Here is a 13585-nt window from a genome sequence, read left to right on the forward strand (position 1 = left end):
CATTCATTGTCTCTAATACGCATTTGGGTTGGGAGACAGAACCATCTCTGTTATAATAATATAATCAATCATATGACAAAGTAAACTTATTCGACGTATCCACTCCAACATTCTTAGTAGTTATATCTATTCTAGGAACGACATCAAAGAATAACGTTCATGGCGGCACTTAAAATGATTAAAATATAATACAATGCCTGATGCCATACCTTGTGTAGCCCTTGATTAGTTTTAGTTACTTTTATTAGGGCCCACTTCCTATCTAAAAGTACCTATGTATTCATAGCAGGAATTCAAACTCTATCTCAGCATAGTTATATATTTTTTTCGTAGTAAGTACATTATGTTACAATGTTATAACAGCTAAGATATACTAAAAATTTAATCAAGTAGGTATTAACATTTTACATTTAGCATTATTCTTAGTCTTATCCTACTCTTTCGATTTGCGAAACATTATAAGGTACCTATAGGGTTATGGTAGACAGCATAGTGTAAGAATAGATAGCCCGGAAAACCCCGGAGTATTACCAAGTACCGAGGCACCGCGTTTCCGAGGGACTTTTCGAGCCCTGTACATTTAAAATACAGGTTGTATGAAATAAAAAGTCCCGCCTTACACTCGCGATTTTAGGGCACGTATAAAACTGATTGGCAATTGACTATCAAATCAGTTTATCGCCGTTCTTACTGTTGGTTACATCGCGCGGCGTGAGATTGAAGGTACTTAAAATTTTTGAGCGCGGAGTTTGAATAGATAAGTTGTTCTAAAACTAGACCTGCATAGTGTTATTTTTCAAATGGATTTGTAGGAAAAAAATAAGTGACCAGATAAGAGAGTCTTCAAGCATAGGCTTATTCCGCAGTGTTATTATTATCAATGAATTTTCGAAGTGTGTGATTGGCATATTTTAAAATTAAATTTAAAAAAGCTGCCCTCAATGCTTGTGACCTCAATAATATTTTTTTACAAGGTCCAATCAAAATAGATGATGTGGATGTTTGTTACAATATCGTGCAAAAACTACTGAACAGAATTTGATGCAACTTTTCAGTAAAGACCATAGAATCTATCGACCTACGACTAGAAATCAGATTGATGTACCTACTAGTATTTTTACTATGTAAAAACTATGTTACACCTACTAGGATGTACCTTCTCTTCTCAAGACATGAGTGAAAACAGGAAAAAAATACTGAATGGCGCCATAGGCAGGAATTAGTCTAAAAATTCAAAAAATTCACACAGTAGACAATTTTTTTTTGATTTTTTGTCTTAATTAATCAAAACCTTATTATGTAAAAAGGTATATGTAAGAAGGTACATAATAAGTATATGAACAAAAAGTTCGGGATAACAAAGTTAAATAAATGACCCTAGAGTTACTGTAATCGTAATACAATTATCACCTAAGCTTTTGTCCTGTTTACAAGCCGCTATTTTGTTTTTCGCTGCCGACCGTAATCAGTCTAGTTGTCTGTCTGGCATGAAGCTCGAAACTTAGGCAGAATGGCTCGATTCGCCTGAGCGTGCAGTCGCGCCGTCTAAATTAGCATTATGATTTTTTCGGACATTCACTGTTTACATAGGACTTAAGTAATTTAAAATATGTTTTGTGTACTTAACATGAAAACAAATACCAAATACTTAGTTAGGTAGTGGTGGAAAAAAGTGCGTCTTTTTATTTAAATTGTATTGTAAACTGGCAGTGTATTTTTGAAGCTTTGGTGGATTTAAATTTTGATAAAACAGACGTAAGTAGAAACTAACAATTTTTAGGTTTACTTTAATTAATTAAAGTTACAAGCTAAAACAGGAATTAACCAATTGGTATCTAAACAAAAATTGAAAATAAACGTTTTTAACTTCTACACGTTGAAATTAATTATTAGGAGTACCTAAAGAAGATAGTTTTATATTAAAAAATAAAGGACTCATCACTCTGTCAAAATATAACCTAACTGTTGACTCTGCATTGCAAAATTATTGCAAGTATTACAAAGATACTTCAAGTAAATGAACAAAATTTTTATCTACAGCCTAAAAAATTACTTAGAGCAAACATGGCTTGAAATTGAATGACTACAATGTTATTAGGAAAATATTTGGTCAGACAACAGAAACAATTTTTCCGTAGCGTTCCATTCATTCGTTTTCGCATTTCGTGCATAGAATTATATTTCCAGGCAACAAATAGTTACTTTACTTTCTTTTAAATACAAAGTATTAAACAATGATGTTATTTTTTTGCATACAAAAGATAAACATTTATTTGCAAGTTCATTCACGAGTTAAAGTTAAGTTAGTAAAAAAAAGAAGAGCGGCTCGTTCCAGTTTCGAAACGTACGCGTAAATAGCCCGCGAAATTCAAATAAATTATACTAACGAACGTGTTTTGTTTTTGTTGTGAAATCAATAACTTTTCTTATGTAACCAATAAAGAAATATCATTTTATTGGTTACCTACATTCATTTTCAGTAATTTGTTGATTGTAAAGAAAAGAGGTCCATCAAAATATAAATTATTGAAAAATCATTTCTACAATTTAATACAAGTAAAGGCATAACAAACAATCAAAGACCTATTTCGTTTATAGCTAGATAATTTGTTAGGATTAAGTTTACCAATTTGCAAATAGAATACAGCTAATTTAGTAATTACCTACCATTTAGAAATTCATTAAAAAATGTTTTAGTATTTTTTTTTAGTTTACGTAATGAGCTAAACACGCGCATGTCTAGGTACTCAAAATATTGAATTTGCGATTTATTTCAGACAATGGAGAACGGGAATAGAAAAAACCTTTATTTGGTAACACTTTCAGGTAAGTTTTAGTAATAATTTTGCTTATATTGAACATGTCTACTAATAGTGGTTGAACTATTAATTTGCCTTTCATGATACACGTGTGTCTTCTGTATAATACATGTCTGTATGATACAAAGTAGGTACATAATATCGTGTAGGTATAGTACGTCCACAATACGCATGTATGACGACAGGTGAGTTTGAATGAAAAAAATATATACCTATCCACTGCGCCTCCACTCTATGTCTACCTATATTAGCCTAGTTTCTTGGAACGCAGTGTGTAACTCATGGTGGTCTACTACGTCAAAGGTGATACTCCTTCATCGCTTAGATACTTCTCTATTGACTTCTTATCATATCATCTCCCGAACCTTTTCCCAACTATGTTGGGGTGGAATTCCAGTCTAACCGGATTCGGTTGGGTACCAGTGTTTTACAAGGAGCGACTGCCTATCTGACCACCTCAACCCCTTGGTTAGACTGGTGTCAGACTTACTGGCTTCTGACTACCCGTAACGACTGCCAAGGATGTTAAATGACTGCCTCAGCAAGTCCTTATATCATATGTTACAGTGTCAATGGCGATGGTAACACTGGGCGTGTCGTCTGCCTGGCCTACCCCCGTGCTTCCGAAGTTCAATAACAATGAAACCAACGTAGATATTACTAAGGTAACCAGTTACTTTGCATTCATCATCTTCCGAGACTCTTCCCAACTATATTGGGGTCGGCTTCCAGTCTAACCGGATGCAGCTGAGTAATAGTGTTTTACAAGGAGCGACTACCTATCTGACCTCCTCAACCTTACTGGCTTCTGACTACCCCTAACGGCTGCCAAGGATGTTCAATGACAGTCGGGACCTGCAGTTTAACTTGCCATCAGAAACACAGTTGCTATTGCATTATCGGCAACCAAAAAAGATAGTTATTGAATAAAACTTCCTTATAGATAAGGCAAGTAACTGCAAGCGGATATACCTATTTAGATAGTCTATAAATAATCTGGCTGTGTGCATTTCGACCTAAATAATACTGATAAAATGTTTTATCTAGGTGATACAAATAATAATCTGCAATTTCGCAGTAAACAATACGAAACCAAAATTGCATTCCTGCAAATTTTTGATTTGATTGATTTTCAAAATATAGGTGGTCAGAAGTTTGTTTCTAATATTGTACTATGTATTTAGTCATCTGTAATGTGGTTCCATACACATTTAATTAGTTTTAAAAAATCATCTTATCAGCGCACAGTCGAGATTCCTCGGTTTTGTTTTGAATTGAAATACAGAGAGTCTATTATAATATCAACATTCCGGATGGGTTACTCATTGAAATTATTTATCTTTATTATAGGTATTTCGTAAAACGAGGAAGTTGAACTTTATTACTTGAATAAAGTTATTTTTTCAAAATATGTACTGTTATAATTATTTTCTAAAACGACTGTATGCGTTCATTAATTTGCGTCAAAGTTTCTTATTGGGACTAGAGGGACCTACAAATGAATTTATTTTTGAAATTGTGGTTTGTTTGCATATTATAAAATAATGAACAGGAAAATTAATTAAAATACATTTTATTATTTATTCTTCATCCGTTGATTTGTTTATTGTATTACTAGTTTCTCATGTAGGTATTATAGTAATAAAAAATAAAGTTAATATTCATACTGAAACTGCGGTCCACTTCGTTGCCGCTCTTTCGGTGTGAAAACCTTAGCCCAAAGATATTAGAAGGAATGTCTTGCCCACCGGAATCTTTATATTATTACCCTCTTCATTCTCCAATCGTGCTCTATTAACTTCTTTGTATGTTTATTCCACAGTACGAAATGTCGACGATGCTTGCAATAAATCCGGTGGGGTTCGTCGTGGGCTCTCTCGCTACGGGCTACATAGCAGATAGGTTCGGGAGGCGAGCCACTATACTGGGTAGCGCACTTCCCATTACAATAGGCTCGGTAAGTTTGCGTAAAAATATGAATTGTTTCTAATGCCATTTTTCATTTGCTAACGAAGTTGTGAGGTCCACCGTAGGTATACATATTTACGCTAAGTCCTTAGCTGCCTCATGTCTTGTGCGAGTCGTATTTGTTTAATCAGATGGATCGATCTACGCAAGTGGAATAATTTGATGGTATCCAGCCATATTATATTAAAAAATACTCTCGGATAAATTAAAAATCAGTGCGATAAAATTCTTCAATTCTTGAGAGTGGTTGTTGTAATAATAAACGATAAGGTCAATTGTGCGAGCAATTCAGCAATTGGGATGTGCCGATGACTCAGAGGATTGGTTTAACTCTTTCCTTGTATTGTGGGTATGACCACAAAATACATAGGTACAGAAGTCAATCTGATGTATGTACTTCACTTTTCATGCCTAAACTCGGCCGTCGCGCTAGGGTTGTCAACTGTTTTATGCGCATAAAACTAACGTGGTAGTGGTACTCGTATCTAATTATTTGATGTATTGTTGAGAATAAAACAGGAAAAATGAAATATAAAAAAATAATAATAAAATATTTAATGTGGCATACGAGAGGTTAATAAACACTTTCAACGGAAATTCGTTTGAACGAGATACCGTTTTTCAGAAACCGCAATTTATAATTTTGTTATTCATACATATATACTTACCCTACTCTTTACTTGTGAAAAAAATATTTTTGTATGTAATGGGTTGGTACAGTCCCTGATCTAAGCTTGCTTCTACCTACAGAAAACTTGATGTGCGAGATTTATTTCGTCTACCTTACAACATAGTCTCGCCATGATCACAAAAAACCGGCCAAGTGCGAGTCGGACTCGTGCACGAAGGGTTCCGTAAATTACAGTTAAATCAACCTATCTCAAAAACTATAAGAGATACTTTGATCAAACCAAAAATCGTTGAAAGAGTTAATTAGCATGCATCACCTCTATTTTTTTTAGAATTTTATACCCCGTAGTTATAAAAATAGAGGGGGGGGGACATACTTTTTACGACTTTGAGAGCTGATATCTCAAAAACTTCACTTTAAGAAAAATGTTTTTTAGAAAACTTTATATCATTTTAAAAGACCTTTCCATTGATACCCCACACGGGTATGTACATCGAAAAAAAAAATTTCATCCCTCAGTTACATGTATGGGGGGCCCCACCCCCAATTCTTTTTTTTACTATTTAGTGTCATATTTTTGTAGCGGTTTATACAACACATATTCCCATCAAATTTCATCACTGTAGTACTTATAGTTTCCGAGTAAATCGGCTGTGACAGACGGACAGACGGACAGACGGACAGACGGACATGACGAAACTATAAGGGTTCCGTTTTTGCCATTTTGGCTACGGAACCCTAAAAATTATCAACTCCTACTAGCAATAATCTTTGAGGGTAGGTAGGCAGGTTCGCCTGGGTCGACACTAGCAAAACTTATTACGGCATTGGGCCAGAGGCCGCCGCCGGGGCGCTTACCTACCCACCTAACTGTACCTACCTACTGCGTTTATTAAACGAACCATCTAAATATGAGAAAATAAGTAGGTACATACTATAGGTAATACGGCAGGCTAAAAAAACGACAATTCACTGTTTATTGTTGTATAAAACAACCGTCAACTTGTTCAATTATAATACGAATTTTGTTGCTCCATTATTACTTTTTCTTTTGTTATTAAAATTAAAAATATTACAGTCAAATTACAGTTAGGTAGGTATCACAACGCGTGCACATTTCTCTACCTTTGTGTGACGCGCTTATCTCAAGAAAGCGGCAGCCGCGCTCGCACTGTTTTGAGTTGTTTTGAGACAGCGCGTCTGTGAACACGCACACATAGACACCTTTGTCTGCGTGACTCGAACGCGCTTTGTATGTAGATTGACTTCTGTACCTATGTATTTTGTGGTATGACCATTTTATTGTAGGTATCTATATCTGCATAGCAATAGCTCATTGTCTTGGCTTTATAGGTACTTTATATTAAAGACGTACGACGAATGTTTTTAATATAAGAAGATTGTTGTCGAATACACTAGGCTGAACAGGAAATAACACGTAGGTAATTTACGTTAAAAGAACTTTAGTCATTTCTTTGAAATCGTCAAATTCAAATCATGTAATTTCAGAGTTGTAATTTGTAATAGGGATACCAAAATATCCATCGATACGTATATGAGATGACGGCAGATAGATGAGTACTGAAGGATAAATATAACGCCGAAAACAAAAAAAATGGATAGGGGCAGGACCATGATATTATGTTACAAGTACTAAAGGAGTTAGAAGACCTACATAAAGCTTGTTCTTTTTTGTTTACAGATAGTGGCGGTAGTTGCCGAACATGGGTGGATGCTCTCTATGACCACTTTTTCTTGGAGTTGTGGCACCGGCATGGTCAGCACAGTGAGTATTTGCTTTATTTATCTCTCTTATTTCAAAAAGAGATTGTGAAGAATATGAAAAATATACCCATTACTGTTTGTTAAAAATAAAACAAATATTTGCATGGAGCAAAACCTGTAAAGTCCAATTTTGAATAGTTTTCGTAGGCGCAAAACAATATCATCTATACAAAAACCAACCAGCATATGCTAACCAAAACCTCTAACTCTTCCAGGTCAGCAACTACTACTTATCAGAAATTGCAGACAAAGACGTGAGAGGTAGACTGTCAGTCATCACAGGTTTCATGTTCAAATTCGGGAACCTCCTTACGATGTCTGTAGGACCCTTCCTCTCTTACGAAGTCCTCAACTACATTATGTTGGCCTTGCCGATGCTCTTCTGTTTAATGTGCTGGTGGATACCAGAGTCTCCTTACTTCTGCTTGAAGACAGACAACGTAGAAGGTGCTAGAACTTCACTAAGGATTCTGAGGGGATATAAGGATGAGAAGGTAATTTGTATTACCTCTATAGTTGGTTGTGATTGGAATAAGGCTAGTTTGAATAATTAACTAATGAAAGCTTAGGATACTTATAATGCTTCATTTGAGTATGCAATTAACTAAAGGCAAACAATCTTGACAGGACTTTTTTCACAAATACTTAATGACACAAGTGTTTAAAATAATATTTAATTTGATTAAGCGTAGTTGTTATTGTGGGAACGGGAACGCCTAGGCTCTTAAGTGCCTCCCGACTTGATTAATTAAATGGAGTAAAGATAAAAAAAATCCAGTTTTGTGCTTCTAAGTAAAAGGGAAGAAATCAGATTCAATTCATTCAGCTCAAAGATTTATATCATGCATATAAAACTTCTTTCATATTTTCTTTATCTTCCCTAGAATTTCTGGATTTACATTGATGTGCTTTCAACAGGTTTTGGAAGATGAGTTGCAAGCATTACAAGCGAACGTCAAGAACGACATGAGCCATTCCAGCTCTGTCAAAGAGTTGTTCCTCGGCAAGCAGTACAGAAGAGCTATTATAATAGCTGCTGGTAAGTTGACGACTAATGATCTGATACTTCTATGTGTATGTAAACAAATGATATAAGCACAAGTATGCGAGAATGGATGAACTTTGATTTAAAGGAAGCGTATGAAATAGACTGACCATTTCTATCAGAATCGAAGCCCTAATCCTACACACTACCAAGGAGTTCCCATCCCGCCAGCCATTTTTCTCTCTTTTATGTTTTAACTGTCTGAAACCCACAATGTTCCTTCTTGAGCCCTTTGTGTACCAGGGCGAGTTACTCTTTAGAATAATCCCGCAACCCACATAGATCCCACAGTGGTGCTAAAAGAGAAGCCCTTTATTTCATCTAGAAAGCGTAATGTAATCTATATACAGTCCACGGGCACAGCTAAAGAGAGCTTCTATTTCTTAAGAACAAGCAAAGCTATAGAAATTGATTCTTAGTGATACTTCTTTCTCTTCTATCCTTTTTAAATTGTTCTGTTGTATTTCCAGGTTTAAAATTAACGCAGATAATGACTGGTGCGGTGGTCATAAGGCAATACTTGGGATGGATCATGGCGGAGACCAAGCTGAAAATGGAATTATCTCTAGCTCTCATCATATACGCTGCAATTTCTTTTGTTGTTGGTAAGTTGACTTTGGATTTGGAGAAATCTAAATAGAAGAAGGATAGTTGACATAGCTTTAAGTCTGGTCTTAATGTTCCATAAGAATATAGAAGTCAAGGGATAAACAAAAAAAAATAGTCTTAAATCAACGAACCCAATCAGGCATCGACTTTGATCGACAGTCGATCGATTGGTCTGATAATATCCTTTAAGAGTATTTTGAATGAAAGGTCCTTAACAAAATGATCGTTAACGTCTTATTTTTCTCTTTCTAGGCATGATGTCATCAGTATTAGTAGACCGAGTTGGTCGCCGTCCTCTGCTGATTGTCTCATACATCGGCACCGGCGCCTCCCTCGGCGCAGTCGGCTTTTACTTCTTCTTACAAGACGTACTCAGCATCAGTCATGACACCTTAGCTATTATCAGCTTCATTCCACTTCTCGGCATCATTCTAGCCAACGTTATCTCAACAATAGGGTTCAACTCCCTAATTTTCATCATCCCTGCGGAAATATTTCCTATGAACGTGAAAGCGAAAGCTATGACTTGTCTCAGTCTTTTTGGTGCCGCATTGGGTCTCACTGTAGGCCTTGGTTATCAGAGAGTCAAAGATTTCTGTGGCTTAACTACAGTGTTCTGGATTTTTGCTGGCTTCGCAATCGGTGGAGCAGTTTTCTGTTATTTCTTGGTAACAGAGACTAAAGGAAAGGATCTGAAAGACATTCAGGTAGAGTTACAGGGTAACGGATATGATGCCGTTGAGCTCGAAGATATGAATAAGTTAGAGAAAGTTGTTACAAGTAATGTTGATAACGAAAATTGTACCGAAACGGAAGAGCTTAATAAGAAGTAGACTTAATTTTATTAGCTTTACTACATGCCTTTCCTTTTTTTGGAAGATTCTTTTCTACAATTAATTTTATATTTTCCATTTGTATAAATTAACCTTACCATAAGAATGAAATAAGTTATAAATAAACAAGACTGCTATAGAATTAGGTTATTTCTCAAAAGATATCAAGCAACAAAACTCCATCTGCATTTACGGCATTTAGGTCTCGACGTGTTCATTTTTGCTTCACAATCACAAGATATTTTAAGATTTTTATTTTACCTTTTCTTTAGTCTAAGATACAGGTTTCTCAAGTTATAATATTTAATTATTAACGCATTGAAAATGAACAAAATCTATTAGCCTAAAATCTATTAATCTATTGACTATATGTATAGCCTTAAATATTGTATTTACCATGGCTTTTAAAATTTTATATAACTTAGGTTACAGAGCTTGAATGTACTGTTGTTATATGGAAATAATAATCTTTGCTTTATTTCGAAGCCAATTTTACACCAAAGGGACCTTACAAAGGTCAGATATTGAATGAGCTGAAGAGAGTGAAGAGACACAAAAGTTGATTCTAGAACCGTTTATATGGTAAAAATATAAATATTTACTTACCTATATTAACATTTTTCTAGGCTTTGCTTCATTGTACTATCAAAGGATTCATCACGTAATGTATATTATTATGTACATTTTCATTATAAATCAATCAATAATTGTGTCTCTCACGTGGTAGTTTTGATACTAGCCACATAGTGGCGACGAAATGTGTGGTGCCTATGTAGAGGCTCGAATAGGCAGTAAGTTTGTATGTCTCCGAACCTAAAACCAATAGTGATAGAAAGCTATATTTTTGGCAATAGTACTAAGTTAATATATATTTATATAAATAAAATAATAAGCTTTTATATATTTTGTGAAGGTACAAACATCACAGACGACGCCTTTGGGGGATGATTGTTAATTTAAATAAATAAGAGTACATACCTAATTATAAATATTTACTTAATTATTATACCTAATATACAGAGTTATTGGTAAATCACTAACAACCTTGCAGGACTGCATTACTAACGTCATAAAGTACAACTTTTGTTCTATGACTTTTTATAAAACATAATACATTTGCCAAAAACAAACCTACAAGATTTCATTGGTCTATCTAACACATTTCAACTCTATTTTTCTATAGTGATAAGCACGCCCCTACCATTTCTTCACCAACAAAAGGCCCGATCGAGACCAGTCGAGCGATTAGTCGACCTTAGAGTGTGCGGACGAGTCGAGATTATCACACATTACAAGAAATTCGTTTGGTGAAGGGTTTGCATTTTTAGAATGAATGCAAGATCTTTGTCTACCCTACGCCTCCCGTGCACTATTCTCGTACCTAGTCATACTTTTGAATTGGTAACTCGCTACGCTACGATTTCCCGCCTTTTTACGAAAAGGTAAAATAAAAAAAAAACAAAATATCGTCTTCTTCACGTACTGTGTACCTCGGTGGACGATCACTATCCCCGATGGCATGCCCGTAATCTCGTAACCGCTGTGTGGCGGCTAGCATTGTTACTCAGCTAGGTGTAGGGATGTTTGGGAATCGTATGGCGTATTGGCGACAGGCTTCCGAAACATTGTCATCACACCTAGCCAGCGTTCGCACCATTTCCGTGTACTCGAAATTTGAATATCGATACGCCATACTGTAAAGATAATTACGTTCGCACCACTGCATTTCCCAACAAGGACACGTATGATGCGACGCGGGCGCATAAAAACGACTGATGGCCGCTCGTAAATAGGTCAAACGCTCCCCGCCCGAGCCCCGCTCCCTGCTCCCCTCCGCTGTCTTTTGTACTACTGTTTACTGTGCTTCGCATAGACTTCGTAACTTTTAGAGCGTACACTTGAAATATTTTAATTTTTGTGTGAAAATTTTGATGAACTAAAATCTGAGAATTATTAAAAGTTATAGAACAAAAGTTTTAGTTTATGATATTAGTAACATGGTCCTGAGAGGTTGTTAGTGTTTTACCTATAACCCTGTATATGGTTATGTATTTACTGCTAATTAAGTACCAGAGCATTTGAGGATCCAGTACTTACATGAAAAGTTCATATTGACGAGAATATTCCCAACTTTGGGTGACGGTAGATTTTATAAAAGCTTTTATACTGTTGTCTAATTGTGAATGTATAAAAATAAAAGTTATGATCTGACTTCGTGTTTACTTATTTCCCTTGAATACTGTCAATAAAATACTTGTATTTTATGCTTCACTGCTGAACATAGGCCTAATTTGGGATAAGGACCGGAGGATGATGATGATGCTTTGATTAAAAATAAGCGGGAGTCGTCGTATAACGTTTAAAGGACTTAAGAGGAATTAAAGTCTAAAAAAAAAACAAAAAAAACTATGAACTATAAAGGCTTCCCTTGCTTGGAAGTCGGTTATGAAGAAGAAGAGCTGTGATAGTTTTCTAAAAATTTTACATTCGAGTAAACAGTTAGGTACTTTAAAGAATAACGGACGTTTATGTGGTGTGTAAACTTGGGCCTCAATCTAATTTTTGCAAATCTTTATTGTACCCAATTAGAGGCTGAGCATAAGACCTTGCAAGTTATATTGATATTAGTTATCTGTCATTGAAGAGAAAGATAAAGTACAATAATAATCGCTATTTCATTTATCATCATGATAGCCAATTTAGAAGTTAATTTTACACTGATATTGTAAAGAGATAAAGTTAAGTTGGACGGCGTTTGTAGTATGAGTTATTTCTGGAATTACTGAACTTATTTTGGCAATTATTTTACCAGTAGAAAGCGACGTTAACTATGAGTGTAGATATACGCTTACTTTATCATTCAGTACGTGGGAGAAACTGCGGGAATCAGCTAGTATTAACGTGAATAAATCCTGAAGATGGGGTATCTGTCTGCCAACCAGAAACAGACCTGGTGACTATTGTCGTATTGCATGTCACTCTTAGTGGAGTTACTGCATCCACTGGATGACGGGGCACGTTTGTGAACCTCTGGCGAGCCAATACCCGTCGCACCTTTAATGCAATGTAATCCCCATCCTTTAACACGAAAGATAGCTCCCTTAGTGCACCGCTCACTTCGAACACATGAGCGGGTGTATAGTGCCATACTTCTCTTATCAGCTACAAATATTGTGATATTGTAAATACCTTTTATTTAGGTAAATTGTTTAATTTGAAACTGCGTTGCATTTGTATTATGATACTCTATCTAAGTAGGTCCTTTCTGTGTCTGAATCCTTTGTTAATACTAGGCATTTGTATTGTAAATCCAACTTTGTTGCCACTCAGCATTTGAACACTGGTCTCTCTTCATTATAATCCTTTGTAGCCCTATCCTCTAGATTTAAAACGGATATTTATTTTTCTTTTTAAACTTTGTTGGTAGAGTGATCAGTATGATGGGGAGCTTCCTACATGGTTGCTCGAAGCTAGTAAGCGCTAAGCCTACTCTTTGGAATTAAGTCGATGGTAATCGTATATGCAGTAAAAGAAAAAAAAATACGGCTTACGGTTACTGCTGCTGTGGTATGGCTATGGTATGGACCTTGTACAGATTCAAGACATTACGACGAAATATCACCACTGTAAAACACTTTCTTCTTCTTATGTAGAGGACATTACGAAAAAGGGGAATTTGAATTGGTGAATACAAACAAATAATTTTAGGTATTGCTTTTTCATCATCCATCTATAGCCTTCCAAAATTTTGGAAGCCTAGCCTTTTCCCAGCTACATATGTTGGGGTCGGTTTCCAGTCTAACCGGATTCAGCTAAGTCCCAGTGTTTTACGAGGAGCTACTATGTCTATCTGACCTAGTCAACCCAGTTACCTGGGCAACTCGATACCCCTTGG

General features: G+C 35.7%; 1 protein-coding gene across 2 annotated transcripts; it reads left to right on the forward strand.

Moving 5' to 3' along the window:
* The first annotated feature begins 635 nt into the window (after positions 1-635).
* LOC110371374 (facilitated trehalose transporter Tret1) lies at positions 636-10846 on the forward strand. 2 transcript variants are annotated; one of them, XM_064039303.1, is made up of 9 exons: positions 636-723; positions 2778-2826; positions 3387-3484; positions 4642-4776; positions 7121-7204; positions 7419-7697; positions 8122-8242; positions 8719-8853; positions 9110-10846. In XM_064039303.1, exons 2-9 carry the CDS (start codon positions 2781-2783, stop codon positions 9688-9690), a joined length of 1479 nt encoding a protein of 492 aa, XP_063895373.1. In that variant the 5' UTR covers positions 636-723; positions 2778-2780; the 3' UTR covers positions 9691-10846. The 2 variants fall into 2 exon arrangements, with proteins under 2 accessions (XP_063895373.1, XP_063895366.1); XM_064039296.1 differs by lacking the exon at positions 636-723 and adding an exon at positions 1512-1755.
* Positions 10847-13585: the final 2739 nt, after the last annotated feature.

This window comes from Helicoverpa armigera, chromosome 2 (genome assembly GCF_030705265.1).
Source record: "Helicoverpa armigera isolate CAAS_96S chromosome 2, ASM3070526v1, whole genome shotgun sequence".
Lineage (NCBI taxonomy): Eukaryota > Metazoa > Arthropoda > Insecta > Lepidoptera > Noctuidae > Helicoverpa > Helicoverpa armigera.